General features: G+C 32.6%; 2 protein-coding genes across 2 annotated transcripts; one reads left to right on the top strand and one right to left on the bottom strand.

Moving 5' to 3' along the window:
- The first annotated feature begins 2,941 nt into the window (after nucleotides 1-2,941).
- LOC102617814 (zinc finger protein CONSTANS-LIKE 16) lies at nucleotides 2,942-4,730 on the top strand. Its single transcript, XM_006468635.3, has 2 exons — nucleotides 2,942-4,211; nucleotides 4,338-4,730. Exons 1-2 carry the CDS (start codon nucleotides 3,102-3,104, stop codon nucleotides 4,611-4,613), a joined length of 1,386 nt encoding a protein of 461 aa, XP_006468698.2. The 5' UTR covers nucleotides 2,942-3,101; the 3' UTR covers nucleotides 4,614-4,730.
- Nucleotides 4,731-8,458: 3,728 nt separating this feature from the next.
- Nucleotides 8,459-9,801, bottom strand: LOC102625682 (LOB domain-containing protein 42). Its single transcript, XM_006469021.3, has 2 exons — nucleotides 9,345-9,801; nucleotides 8,459-9,248 (listed from the first exon to the last, which is right to left on the bottom strand). Exons 1-2 carry the CDS (start codon nucleotides 9,532-9,534, stop codon nucleotides 8,698-8,700), a joined length of 741 nt encoding a protein of 246 aa, XP_006469084.2. The 5' UTR covers nucleotides 9,535-9,801; the 3' UTR covers nucleotides 8,459-8,697.
- Nucleotides 9,802-14,809: the final 5,008 nt, after the last annotated feature.

Below are 14,809 nucleotides of genomic sequence, written 5' to 3'. Positions count from 1 at the left end.
AAGCTCACCTGAATTTGAGAACGAGGAATGAGAAATTTATTCTCTAAAGGGAAATGAGAATCAATCTCCCATTCCTAAGAGTTTCCATTTTTCCTCCATTAATATTTTAATATCCCCAAAATGCCTTCCTTTGAATAAACAATAGAAATACCAAAAAAAAAAAAAAACCAAATCCCTAAGTCGTAATGATGATGACGACGACGACGATAATGATATAGTAGTAGTACTAATAATAATAATTTAAAATACATAATAATACTACTAATGATAATAATAATAATTATTATTATTAATGATAAAAAATTGTTATAATCAATTAATATATTAATGTTAATAATAATAATAATATTAATAAATCATTATTATTTTTTGCTAAATTAATAATAATAATTTTTTAATAAATAATCAAAATAACTAAAATGCAAAATAATAATTTTGACAAAAGTTAATTAAGGACCTTTTAGTAATTTGAAATAATCTAACTCATTCTGATTCCGATTCCAATACAAAATAAACACATCAATGCTAATTCAACCAATTTCGATTTCGATTCCTATAGTTAAAGTAAACAACTTATTCTGATTTCAATTTCTCATTCCCATTTTATCTCATTCACATTCTCATCCATTCTAATTTCAACCCATACTGCCTTCCGTTTAGTAAATGCACCATTAGAATATAGATTTAACCAACTCATTAAAAAGAGTTCTAAGAAAGAACGATCAAATAACCCTTGTAAATGTTACATAGTTATATTCGGCGAGAAAATGCAAGTGATAGGTTGTTTGAGGACTTTGATGTGCAAGATATAATTACCAAAAAAGAAAGAGATATTATTAGGCCACTTATTTATATTAATTTATTTCCAGCAAGTGTTGTAAAGATGAATGCTACAAGAGATAACATTTAAACATGTATGTGACATGATTACATACGTAATATATGATGCCTCTCATGTAATTTTTTATAATTATTTTATTTGAATCATATGTGTTATGTTATTTATCTTAATCATAGTGTAAAAACAATGACAATTAAAATTTTTTTTTTTTTAAGGTAACTCTAACACTAAATTATTTATGGTATGTTTGTGCATGTATTAGTTAAGCAATTATTGTTTAACTATAAGTATAATTTAAATGTTTCATAAAAATAATTTTTAAAAATAGTATTACCAAACACATATTCACTACTTTTATTCTCCCCAATTGTGTCTACTGAACACAAAATACCATTTTCAATTTTTAAATACATGATATATACAATAATACCAAAAACTTACCTAAATTCAAAATATAACGATTGCAAAACACAATTGACATTCTTATTTTTTATTTTAGAAAATATTAATTTAGAAACAATACAGTACATGCCCTTAGTTGCCGTTATTTAAGAAATTGCCTTCAACTATTTGCAAAATGAATAAATACATTTAAAAGCCCCATAAAAGGGTAAAAACAATGATTGGGAAGGTTAGAGCAGTAAAAAGTCATTAGAATTTTGGTTTTACAAATTAGAAGAGTCCGTTGTGTTATTGTAGGCTAGGAAAGGGAAAATAACACATAAAGAATAGGAATCAATTAGTTATTCATTAAAATTTGGTTTATTGAATGACCAAAATAGTATAAATGATAAGAAGATAAAGCGGGCATAACGATAATAAGCAAAGCCAAAAATGAAGCAGGTTCTATACTTTCACGCTTCAATTCTTTGTCTGTTGTATCAAACTCTCAAGATAACCTTTGGGGGAAAAAAAAAAGATGGTTAATTATTTTTGAGTTAATGAGAGAGGGAGATGAGCACAGGAGAGTCACTTTCGATGCAACGAATATTTCAGCATCTCTCGCTGCACCCAGCCCCAGCCCTTATCCTTTGCAGAAAGTTTGGTCTGTGAGGATTTTGGCTTTTGGGAGCTATCCACATCATCGTTATCCACAATTAGATATCCACTTTTAATCCCTATCTTTAATTAGTAAAATCAAAATCAAAGACTTTCTTTCAATCTTTAATTTTGTCAAGCTCTTATTAATTCAGCCTCTCTTTGCCTCTGCTTTACTCCATGGATCGACCATGATAATACTTTCGTAATCTTTTTTCTACCAATCTAGGTGAGTATTTACTCCAATATTGCATGACCAATATATCCCCATTGTTAAACAAAATTGTCCTTAATAAAATTATTAATTAGATCCAATTCAATAAGCCTAAGCTTTTGGGTTGATAGGTTAGAAATGGCTTTTCAACTCATCTGGTATTTGCTTGTCTCTTAAGAATCTTACGACGCGTGTATATAATTATAAGAGAACTGAATATGAATTTAGAGAGATTAATATAACCTACTATCAAAATCAAAGTCCCGATCTTCTATTCGTTTTCTAATAAGTTCTATGTGACACGAAATAATTGAGCTTGAAGTTAATCAATACTAAATAATTAAAGAGGGATGAAAGATTTTTTAAATGACAACATATTCTATTCATAGCTTCAGCATACTCCAAAAAGATATGTTGCAGAGAAGCCAAAACTCGGGAGAATGATGGAAAATGGACCATGCGGCGGGGGACCGCAATCTAAGGTCTGATCTGTGAACAGATATCATGCAGAGGGAAAAAAACTAACAAAATGGTCTTATTCAGATTTTATATATTGATGGCCAATTTACATAGTAAATAACAAGAAAGAATGGGATCAGAATGACACTATTCTAATCGTTAGGGTTCCAGAGGTCCCACAAGAAATCCCCCTGATTAGAGCGGCAACCAATGAAAACACAAAGATTAGGATCATCTTAACATCCTTAGCCAATTACAATCCAGATAAGGCCATGTCATGGTCCCAAAAGCGCAATCCCTTTCTGTTTTGAAAAACCAAAAGTGCATCCCAAGAGGCAATATACTGCAAAAGCGCTTTTGTGGGCCACCACACACAAATACTACATTATTGAACCACACTTTCAGCTCTCTCTAGCCATTAGCCAACTCTCCAGTAAGAAAACTTGGAAACCTCTCAAGGCCACAACAACAATTCTATAGTAATTACTCTTTACCCGTTAGGTTGTTATTGCTTTAATTTGCCTTTGATTTTCAATTTTTTGTAACTTGATGAGCTCTAACAAGAATGTGGCCAACGCCGTTGGTGGCAAAACCGCTAGGGCTTGTGATAATTGTATAAAGAAACGAGCCCGATGGTACTGTGCTGCTGATGATGCTTTCCTTTGCCAAGCTTGCGATGCTTCGGTTCACTCGGCTAACCCTCTAGCACGTAGACATGAAAGGGTTCGCTTGAAAACGGCATCGAATAAGTCTTCAGGTTCTGAATCTCTCTCGGACAATACTCATGTGCCATCATGGCACCGAGGGTTCACCAGAAAGGCCCGGACCCCGCGAAAAACTGGGAAGCCAATACGCAACGTGACGCTTCCTCTAGTGCCAGAAGTTGGGGCTGATGAGCTATCACATGAAGAGAATGAAGAAGATCAGCTTCTTTATAATTGTAGGGTTCCAACGTATGATCCCTTTGTTGCTGAGCTATGTATGTCGACTGCCAATTCAAATGAAGCTGCAGAAAATAATAATGCTACTGCAAAGACTGATGCTCATGATGATGAGAGTACTGCTGATGATGCTGTAAATGGAAGTGAATCAAAACCTGTTCGAGCTTGTTATAATGGAGATGTTGACAGCTTACATGGGTTTCTTCCATCTGACATGGACCTTGCAGAATTTGCAGCTGATGTCGAGAGCATGCTTGGAAGGGGACTTGTGAATGAGTCTTTCGCGATGGAGGAACTGGGGTTGGTGGATTTTAGAGAGAAGGATTTCACAGTGAAAGTTGAACAGCAAGAGGGAGCAGTGGAAGCGGAAGGTGCCAGGGATATTGAAGAGTGCAAAGTGTTTGATAATAACAATAATTACAACAATCATGATCAGATTGATTTGGAAAGAGAACCCTTTGAGTTGAATTTTGATTATGATTCTCCTGCTACATGTGGAGATGAAGATGAGAAGATTGTAAAAGAAGAGATGGAGACTAGTGGTGAAGGATGTCATGAAGATGATCATGAGGCAAAGAAGAACAACAAGAAGAAGAGGAAGATTCTGTTGAGCTTAGATTATGAATCTGTGATTAATGCCTGGGCAAGCCAAGGGTCTCCGTGGACGACCGGCGATCGGCCCAATTTTGATCCTGAAGAGTGTTGGCCCGACTGCATGGTAGGTTGTCCGTACACTCATTCAATCAAATCTTATCGTATTTATATTTTTGTACACGTGACATGATATTTCATTGTCTCTTTTTATTAACCCTAAGAAATAATGGACTATTTGAACTTTTTTCAGGGAACTTGTGGGACAGAGGGGCATAAATATCTTCAGCACCCGTATGGCGATTTCTCCGGAATTGGTGCTCATCCGGCGACGGTGGACGGCGGGAGAGAGGCACGAGTGTCGAGGTACAGAGAGAAGCGGCGAACGAGGCTGTTCTCGAAGAAGATAAGGTACGAGGTTCGGAAATTGAATGCAGAGAAGAGGCCTAGAATGAAAGGGAGGTTCGTGAAGAGGGCTTCCTTTGCAGGAGGACCTCCTGCTTTCCCTTTGTTTGGCAAGACTAATTAACAGCTTTAATTTGTACTCACTTGTAAACTGTTATGTGTTAATTAAATTAGCTACAAGCTTTTTTGTATCCTTTACAAATCCAACGATAAATGAATAAACAGAATGTTATATGATTAAGCCGATGAGATGATCAACGTTTATTTATTTCAATTACTAATAATTGCATCTACTCTAGCGCTTATATGTTCTATCCGTGAGAAACACAAATCAATTTGAAATGACTTGAGGACACTGCCTCAGTGGCATGGCCGTTTGTCGGTGCATGAGTGGCATGATTCGTTATTGCTCATAGCTCCTACCTAAAATGGCAAAAAGAAAAAGGTTTACAAAATATAAGTTTTAGTGCAGCTTTTTCCGAGCGCTATTTATTGTACAAAGATAAGCAAACCCATCCATGCCGATCGGAAAAGGATCCTCTCCTTTTTCTTTTTTCTTTTCTTAATCTGTTTTAGTTGAATGAGTGATAAATAAATTAAATAATTTTCTTTTTCACTTTGTTTATAATTATATCAGTTTTTTTCACTAGATAAATTTAAGAAATAATGAAAGAATAGGAGAAAAAAAAAATAAGTGAAGATCCTAATGCCAATTGTTTGATGTGACTTGACTTACATCACTATCTATATTTATTCTACAAAGACAATTTATATCTTACCCTTTATTAATATCTACGTATAACATCATGAAGCATATAAGTAATCAATTACGCCAGTTATGTTGGCTAGGAATCAGTTAATTTTATTGTCGAGAATGATAGTAAATTTATATACTGTGAAAGGTGTGGTTAAGTTAATAATAATAATGTAATTTACATCCACCAAAGAGTTGTTCTCAATAATTAAAAAAAAATATTATATTTGATAATTGAATTACAACTGAGTTATTGAGAACAACTCTTGTGTGAATGTAGGCTAAGGATTCTCCCTAATCTTTCAAAGACTTTGTTCCCACCTGTCTTTCAGTACTAGTGTATGATTAGATTTAATAATTTTTATTTTTTTTTAGTTTGTTAATAAAATTTATTTAAAAGAAGATCATAGTATGAGATTATCTTGATAATGAATGCAAATTGTATTATTAAATAACTTAATAATGTTCTACTACGAAAAGTAAATGTTATGGAAGTTGTGACACCAATTAGCTGGCATTGACTAATAAACCGTCTAGAAAGAAAAAGTCATGAAAATCAGAGATCAATTATCAGGTTCTAACAATATTATCCCCGGATAATTCATCTATAAAATCCCAAAAAAAAAAGTCAATTGGATCTGGCAAGTCTAATTGAAAGTTGTGCAAGTGCAAAAAATAGACTTCTTGGGCAATTTATTTCTTACAAGTTAGTTTAGAAAATAGGAAGAAAGATCAATTTAAAAAAATTACAAATAAAAAATAGAAAATGGAATTATAATAGCGAGATCAGTGGCCCTGGCCCATGCATTAATTTTCAGCCTTGGCCTTTCTCTACAGTTGCGAGTGGTCTGTTTTTTACAAACACAAAAAAAGGGTCCCCCATACGATAATTTATGTTGGAATTTTACATATTGCACAGCTCATAACACTGTGATTTCAATTCTATCAATGACTCCATCCATCTTTCATTTTTTCTGTGAATCTCAATCAGTCAATTGCCACAATAGCAAGCCATTTTCAAGGCCAGAATTTGAATGTTCTTGAATGAATATTACTAGTTCACTTGCAATAAGTTTTCCACGTGTATGGTGAAAAACAATTATATAGAAGTGTCCAAGCTGTTAACGTTAATTGGGACCCCCTAACTTTTTCCAATTTCTTTGCACTATTATTGCATATGATCATATCAAATTTTTACTGTTTAAATCGGTACCTAACCAACACGATAGTACATTTGCTGCTGAACTTTCATTTCCACTGGTCGGATGGTCCACTTTGAACACAAAAATTTTATTTTCAGTGTCTCCCTGACTCCCTCTAAGATTTCTACTGTTGTTGCAAATTGAATCTAATACTGATAGGTGGGTTCCAGAATTAGGAATGAAATCAATTGCAAATGATACATCACTAATTGTAATCACAAATGTTATAATTGATCATGCATCTTTCAAGTCCAATTAAGATTTTTAGTATAAATATAAAGTTAGATTTTACGATTTTCACCTTAAGTATGAAGTTTCAATTGGTATTTTAAATTTTAATTGACTGAAGCATCTGTATAGAACTTATTGTTTTCTATAAGAGCTTTGTATATTGTTGTTGATATACACTTTCTTTGTTTAATTTTTTAACCATAAATTAGCACCAAAAAAATTAATGTTAATTTTTCATGAGGAATTCAAACAATTATTTAACTTGTAAACTATATAAATTATGTACAACTCAAGAAGAACACATATGTCAAAATTAATATCGACTTAAAGATATTTCTGTTTATAAAAGCAAACAACTTAATTAACACTTATAATCAAATGTTAATGTTAATGAAAAAAAAAAATCATTCACCATATATTTAGATATATTCACAATTGAAAAAAAAAGTTTTTTTTTCGATTTCATTAAAAAAAAAAAAACAAAACAAACATTATCAAAGGGAGCCTGATTGATAATTAGAAAACCTTTTTATACCATGTTGATAAGTTAATTTCAAACAGTCTAACCGATTAACATGTATTAGTTTCCATCCAAGTTTAGATTGAGATTAGGAGACTACCCTTATTGGTAGTGGTAGAATAGAGATCATTATGGAAAAATAATATATGTCAGAAAAAAACATGTATACACAGACACTCATATGAAGAAAACATAAAATTTACATTAAAATGAATTGAATCTCAATTAAAATCGAGTCTTTTTTCTTCCCTTTTTTTACAAGCCTGGGGGACACGCGGACAACGACTCTGGTTACAACATAGTTCCACTTCCACACTGCCTGTTGCGATAATATTTGTGTGATTAAGATTTATTGACTATTATAATTTTTTTTTAAAAAAAAAATCACAAATGTTAAATTTGAGAGTCCTGATCTTATGCGTCCTGTCGCATGTTAGTAATTCATTGTTAAGGTTGCAGGCCCACAAAACAGTCCGATCAATAAAAACTTAATAGACGGCCCATCAAGCACTTAACTCAGATTTCTTAAATTCGATTGTATTTGCATGAAAATTCATATTTTGTTCACATTAGGAAAACAAAAACTGCGAATGAATAAGATTCAAGATGGCGAGAGAAAATTAATTTTTCCCAGAAAAAAATGTATATCAATTTCTCAAGCCAATGTAGGCATACACAAGAATCTCTAAATTTCCCACGATTTAGTGTCCCATGCGTTAACATTTAACTTTGTCAACTTTTTTGTTTCGAGAGTTGAGAGTTCCATTTAATGAATAGCATTGGGTTTTCAAATCTTTTAGTCTACTTTATTAATTTATGTTACAAATTTGATTAAAGCAAACAAATTTAACAAAGTTGCGGGTTTTGCTTCAAATATTGACATGTCTCTTCATCAACTGAAGTCAGCAATGGCAAGCCAGCCAGCCAAGCCAGCAAAAGTTTTCACAAATCAAAACATGTACAGCTGCAAAATCGTGAGGGCCATAACAATACCGTACACTTGGAGCAACGCACACATGCAATAAAATATTTGTAAAAGGTTTCGGACTCCAATGCCGCTGCATGAATAGCAGCTGTACGAATACTCAACCCTACGTGTAATGGCCTCACTGCCAACTCACACAATCGCCAGCACCTCTCTCTTAATTTCGGAAAAAGAAAAAAAAAAAAAGCCTATTTGGCAGTACATTACCATTTACCAACAAGAACAATTATAATCAAATGGAATTGGAAAACTAAACAACAAAATTAAGCGCAAAATAGGAGTTCTGTTCATTTTAATTGCCATAAACAAAGAGATAATTATTAAACAATGTGTATAGCAATGTATTCTGTTTTATCTAGCAAGCTGGTTAATATAATGAACTTTTGTTGTGCACTCAAAAGGCAAAAACCCCGCTCATGCATCATTACATAAATTCGCCCACCAAATTGAATTGGCTTCTTTAATTGCAGGATTATAGATAAAGAAGCAAACTAAAACATGTAGTAATTAGTCTAATTAATGGTTCGTTGGAGGCAGACACAGAGTGAGCTCCAATCCAACGTCGCCGCTTCCATTTTGAACCCAGCGCTGTTTGTTACGGTTCACATCAAGCGAACCCTCAACAGTTTCAACAGAGAATATGCTCTCATAGTCATCTTCTGATCTACTGATCACCTGACTCTGCAGCCATGACGATTGGTCTTGAATACTCTCCCTCCCAACAACCGGGGCTTTTGGCCGGCGGTTCCAAGACCGTTTGGCCCGGGCCTTGGTCTTGTCCGAACAGTTGGCCGCGGATGGGTCCTTTGACACGTGGCGTATGTCGTAGATTTTAAGAGGAGGGCTTTGGACGTTTAAGGTCCATGGCGCAGCAGCAGGTGCATTGTTGTTTGAAGAGCTCGAAGATGATGAAGAAGAAGGGTTTTGGGTAATGGTTTTGCCTTTGAGCACAGCATCAACGGCGGCCTGGCACTGCTCCCATTTCCCTGACCAAAGCAACCCCACCGACCCGGATATTGGATCCACTATACGCCCACATGCCTCGTACAACAGTGACTTAAATATAGCTGCGAAAAAACAAACAATTACTATACGTACAAGTATAGTTATAAATTCATAAAATTATATACAAAATTACTCATTAATTGTAAAAACATATCTACCAGGGCGAAGGTGTTGGGGACCGGCTTCAATGAGGTTGATGAGGCCGGCGCGGCCATAGAATTTGGCAAGAAAGAGAGTAGCATTGGCTTGAGCATCAGAGGATTTGATCCAATCAAGGCAAGGCTTGATGATGCAGTCATCACCGCAGCCTTTGCGCAAGATTCTACACCCGTTGCAACTCATCCTCATGATATTTATGTGTATATATAAATACACAGTGATTAAATATACGGAGATTAAAATTTGAGAAAAGAAAAGGGGCCGGTAGGCTATATATTTAAGATCAGAAGAGGGGCAAACAAGGTGTAGTGGTTTTGGTTTTGATTTGGATTCTCCAACAGGAGTGGTGAGTGGTGGGTGAAGTGAAAGAACCTGAAAACAAGGGGTTTTTATTCTTAACTTCTTTGCTTCTTTAGGTAAAGTTGGGGCAAATGCCTTCTTTGGAAACGGGGAATATGACCCAGATTGTGTTTTTATATAATCTCTCTCTCTCTTGTTTCTTTAATTTATTTCTTTTTACTTGTTTTAGAATCACCCCACATGCACTACTTTAATTACAACTCAACCATATACTACATTTACATTCCTAAATAAGTGTATTACGCATCTTATCTTATACTAACACAATTTGATATATTTGATACAAATTAAATTATTAGTAATTTAAAATTTAGCATATTATCTAGAAAGTCTTATGTGCTTCTGGAATTATTTTTTTTATTCACTTCTTATCACATATATATTTCAATCAATCACGATGTTATACATATACACAAATTAAACAGTAAATAAATTTCGAAAGCACTAACAATTTTTTTATAATATTTTATAACTGATGTCACTTCACAAGTTTGATAGGCAACATTTATATATATTGTTAAATTTAGTGTGTGTGTGTGTATATATATAAGTATATGTTTAGAAATTACTGTTTCACATAAAATTGCTTAATGGATGCAACAAATACACGGTGTAAACTTTGTTTCATGGAAATGGGCATTCTTTTTTGTTAATTATAATCCTTAATTGTTAAGAAAAATCGTAAACATGAATGGGAGGGCAAATATGAAAATACCCATGTAAAGAGGAAACAGACAGCAGATGAAATGTGGGAAACATGCAAGAGGATGACAGAGCATGATCACGTGCAAAGCACGAGTTCAGACCACCCACTTCCTCAAAATTTTCGAGCAACTGCAATAAGGCAATAACTCCAGATTTTCAGGAGTCCGTACAATCAAATTCAAAATTTAAAAAAATTTATATTAAAAAAATTTCACAACAAAAAATAAAATAATTAATAAATAAGGGAGATTCTAAATAAAGTTAAAAAAATAAAAAATAAAAAATAAAAACCTGTAGTAGTTTGTAAAAATCCTGGGTTTGAGAAATATTGGGACACTGTCTGTGGGCGCACACCAAGAGCCGATGGTTTTTATAATTTTATTTCTATTTTTATCCTATTATTATGGAGCCACCTGAATCTTTTCCCATGTTTTATTTTCATAAGCTGTTTGTTTCTTTACTTGAAAATTTTCATGGTGTGAGATTTCATATTATAAATTCACGGATTTTATGAGAATCTAAAACTTATAGAAACTGTATAAATTTCAATTTGTATATGAGCTGTGTACATTTGGTGCATGGATGATGTAGTATAACTAGTTATCATGACACGTAGGGATGACAAAATCTTACATGAATTTATAATTGTATGGGGTCCATCCCAAATAAGTTGAATTTTGAATAATGTTTTAGAAATGAGGTAGGGAATGCGCGAAAAATAATTCATAAATTTTTAATGGGATAGAATTTAGTTTTATATTCGCCACCCCACACCCACTTCAATCCCTATTATATATGATTTTTTTAAGTTTTGTTCAATAATTTTTATTTTATCAGTTATAATGTTGGTTAATAATTTTTCTTTATTTTTACCTAGTATAAATAGGTTACAACTAAAAAAAAACCCCTACATTATAATTCTTATTCAATCCTAAACTATTATTATGTTTTTTTCTCTCTCTTAATGTGCTGCTCTCTTCAAATATTTTTTAGTTTTGATATTATTTCAATCTTTTGGAGATTTTTTTAAATTATTAAAATACTTTATAATATGATAATAATTTTATTTAAGTATTTATTTTTTAATATACTAAAATTATTTATCCATACTTATTATAAAATAATAAATAAAAAATAAGTTAGGAATAAGAAAATCATTCTCCACATAAAAATTATTCATTTTTACCTCACTAAATTTATTAGGGATGAGATGGAGAATTGAGGCGAAATTTTTAATAGATTAAGAATGGAGTAGGGCCCTGCCCCACCCCCACCCCCACCCCCATTACATGTGATGCCTCAAATTTGTTAAGTTAATAAAAAAAAAACCTTAAATTAGACTGAACTGGACTTACCAATTTGTATAAATAACTTTGATCCAATCGGTTCTACACTCGATTTGATGGAATAAAGGCGTGTGACACGTATGAACGAACATAAAGTTGAATTAAAATCACTAAATAGACACTAATTAATGGTGCATTGGTAGAAACCAAATCCTTTTTGAGTAGAGAGATTGAAAAGAAAAAAAAGTTATTCGTTTAGCCCAAATTCAGTTTGCCGACAGACTCTCAAAACTGCAAAATCGCACAATAATTAACTTTTGGTTGAAGCTAATTAGTGATAGCTTAGAAGTTGAATGATTCTGCTTTACGCAATTTTAAGCATCAACTATGACTTGATGTTACATATTGAGTTTTGTTTCAATTAAAAGTATTAGAAGCATCGCTGGAATTGTCCTATTGCATTCTTTGTCAGTGTCTCGTCAATATAAATGCTCAATTGTTGGAATTATTGTAGTGAGGAGAGAGTCTTGGATGGGACGAAACAAACATACCATTTTAACCCGAATGCTTTATTCAATAAATTACCACAAATAAACATATACTTATGCGAGTATCAATTTTAGTGTGGATTAAGATAAATAAAATAAGTCGCATAAGTCACCTTAAAATCCTTTTGTATGATGAAAAATTTATTATATTTTAATAATTTTATCAAAATTATGATTTAAAATTTATATTTATTATATATTATTAATTTATATTTTATAATTATAATTTATTTCCACACAGCTGTAATTTAAAAGTTACAGTACCTCAATCCCAAACAAGACTTTAGTCTACTGAAAATAACTCCTCGCGGGTGATGAATACACTATTTACAATCCTGTTTCTTGAGACAATAACATGCACCGTCAACTCACACTTGATGAATTATCAGCACATACAAGTCTGAACTTGGTTAATTTAATTAATCAATATCACTGAAATTACGCTAGCTAAGTAGCGAGGAGAGTGTGAAGCCTGGGCTCTCAACAGTCAAGATTTTACGAGTCATTACGAGTGAGGCTGGGCTTGCTCTAAAATAAACCCTAACTATGAACAAGCCCATCTAGATGTTTGGGCTACAATGACCCCAAATCAAACAGAAAGTTTCTTTTGTTTTCAATGCCAATAATTAAAACAAAAGAAACCTGAGGATGATTTTAATCTTTTAGTCATGAAATGTTTTCTCCTAATGAATTCTATAAATTTATGTGAAACCAATCAAAATCATCCTACAACATAGCATGGGTCAATGATACATACTAATTAACTTTTTAAAAAATATTCTTATATAACCCATAGTCCTTTACTAGAAATTTGTCACCTTCATTCATATCATTTTATGTATGTATGTGTGTGTCCAAACCTCAGGTATTGTCTTCTGCAAAAGTAATTTAGTTAATTCGTAATTGATTGTGTTCTCGTTTTCAGATATCAATCAGATAATTGAGAAAGAATTTGGCCTGTTACTGTTACTAGCTAGCAGTAGACAGTAGTAGTAACAATTAATAATAAAAATATGAGGGGATGAGAAGAACAAGACAGCCTTCATGTTATTAGAGGATGCAATTCACGTGCTTTCTGCTTATAAAACGACAGCCTTCTCCTCTGAATTGCAGCAGTTGCCATACCAATCATCATCTTCCCCTTTTTTTTAAAAAAAAATGTTTCCATCTTTCCATTACACCAAACTTCCTGTAATCTATGTATGAACAACCGACGATCCAATCATAAATTTTAAAAATAAAAATAAAATATTTACATTTATACAAAAAAAATATAACTATTTCTTTTTTTCTACAAAATTAGTTGTATCGCAAAGCCTCTTTCACTATCCAACACACACACACACACACACAGAGGTTACTAAGTTGATGATCATTATAAGTAAGTAAGAGGAGCTCGTACTGACAACAGAAGCACAATTTTAATTCGGTAAAGCACAAAATAATAAGAATAATAAAACTAAGAAGAGCCGTAGCAATGAATATCCAACCATGCGATTGACTCATTCATTAATAAGGAGCAAGACTCGATCCTCTTCTTCTTTTGCGTATAATATGGAGACCAAACACATACACAGTGAAAGAGAGAGGTATTATAATGTGGGTAAGTTGGTAACAGTCAATAGATATCACAAGTAAAGGAAATAACAATTAATGATGCATCAATTGGTGAGCTGATTAAAATTGTCTTTTGTTTTACATGCTGAGGAGGAGAAAGAGATCGATGGAGTCAATTTGATTCCAAATCCAAAACACTACCAAACAAAACAAGATCACTTGCAGCTTTTTCTTTGAACCTCTCCGGCCGCATAATACGTGGCCCTTTCTTACATCGGTTTCCTCTAATTTATTAAGCATCCACAAAAAATAAATAAAATTTCACCAAAATACGAGACACTTTTTTGTTTCCTATCAATGCTTAGCCAACGGGCAATTATATGAATTGGAACAATGTGTGTATATATATTTCAACCAATAAGAAAAAAAAAACCCATTAATTAATTGATACTTGATTGTATATTGTCTTCTTACAAAAGAAGACAAAAAGTTCAACTGAAAGTAAGCAATAAAAATATATACAAATTTCCAAAATACACAAATTTACAAAGACTACAGTCCATCTAACATTCAACTACTTTCGTTCGTTTTTATGAAATCTTTGTTTGTTGTGTTTAAAAGTAAGATATCAAATCTTACTTGGTACGTTTGCAAATCCATTCTTGTTCTTGTTCCAAAGTACCTTCTTCACTTCCGATTTTTTCAACAACAACCTCATTAATTATCTTTAAGTGGTTAGTTGTTCTCATAAATATAAACCAAACTAAAATGAGTTTAAGCATTCAGTTTAGAGTCATTAAGAGGTTCAATGCTTTGCAATTCAAAAAAAAGTTTTTCAAGAGTAGTTAATGGTTTGTTATTTAAGAAAGTACCAAATCTTAGAATTTCCAATTCAATTTCATTGGACTCATTTTACATTTGTTTAGGCTAATTTTCATCACAAAATATACTTGATTTGAAGGGTTAATTTGCATCTCTATATTTAAAAAAAAAAAAAAAACTTGAAAA

Source organism: Citrus sinensis, chromosome 2 (assembly GCF_022201045.2).
Source record: "Citrus sinensis cultivar Valencia sweet orange chromosome 2, DVS_A1.0, whole genome shotgun sequence".
Taxonomy (NCBI): Eukaryota; Viridiplantae; Streptophyta; class Magnoliopsida; order Sapindales; family Rutaceae; genus Citrus; species Citrus sinensis.
The sequence above is the reverse complement of the archived record's forward strand: the minus strand, read 5'-3'. Positions and strand labels throughout refer to the sequence as shown.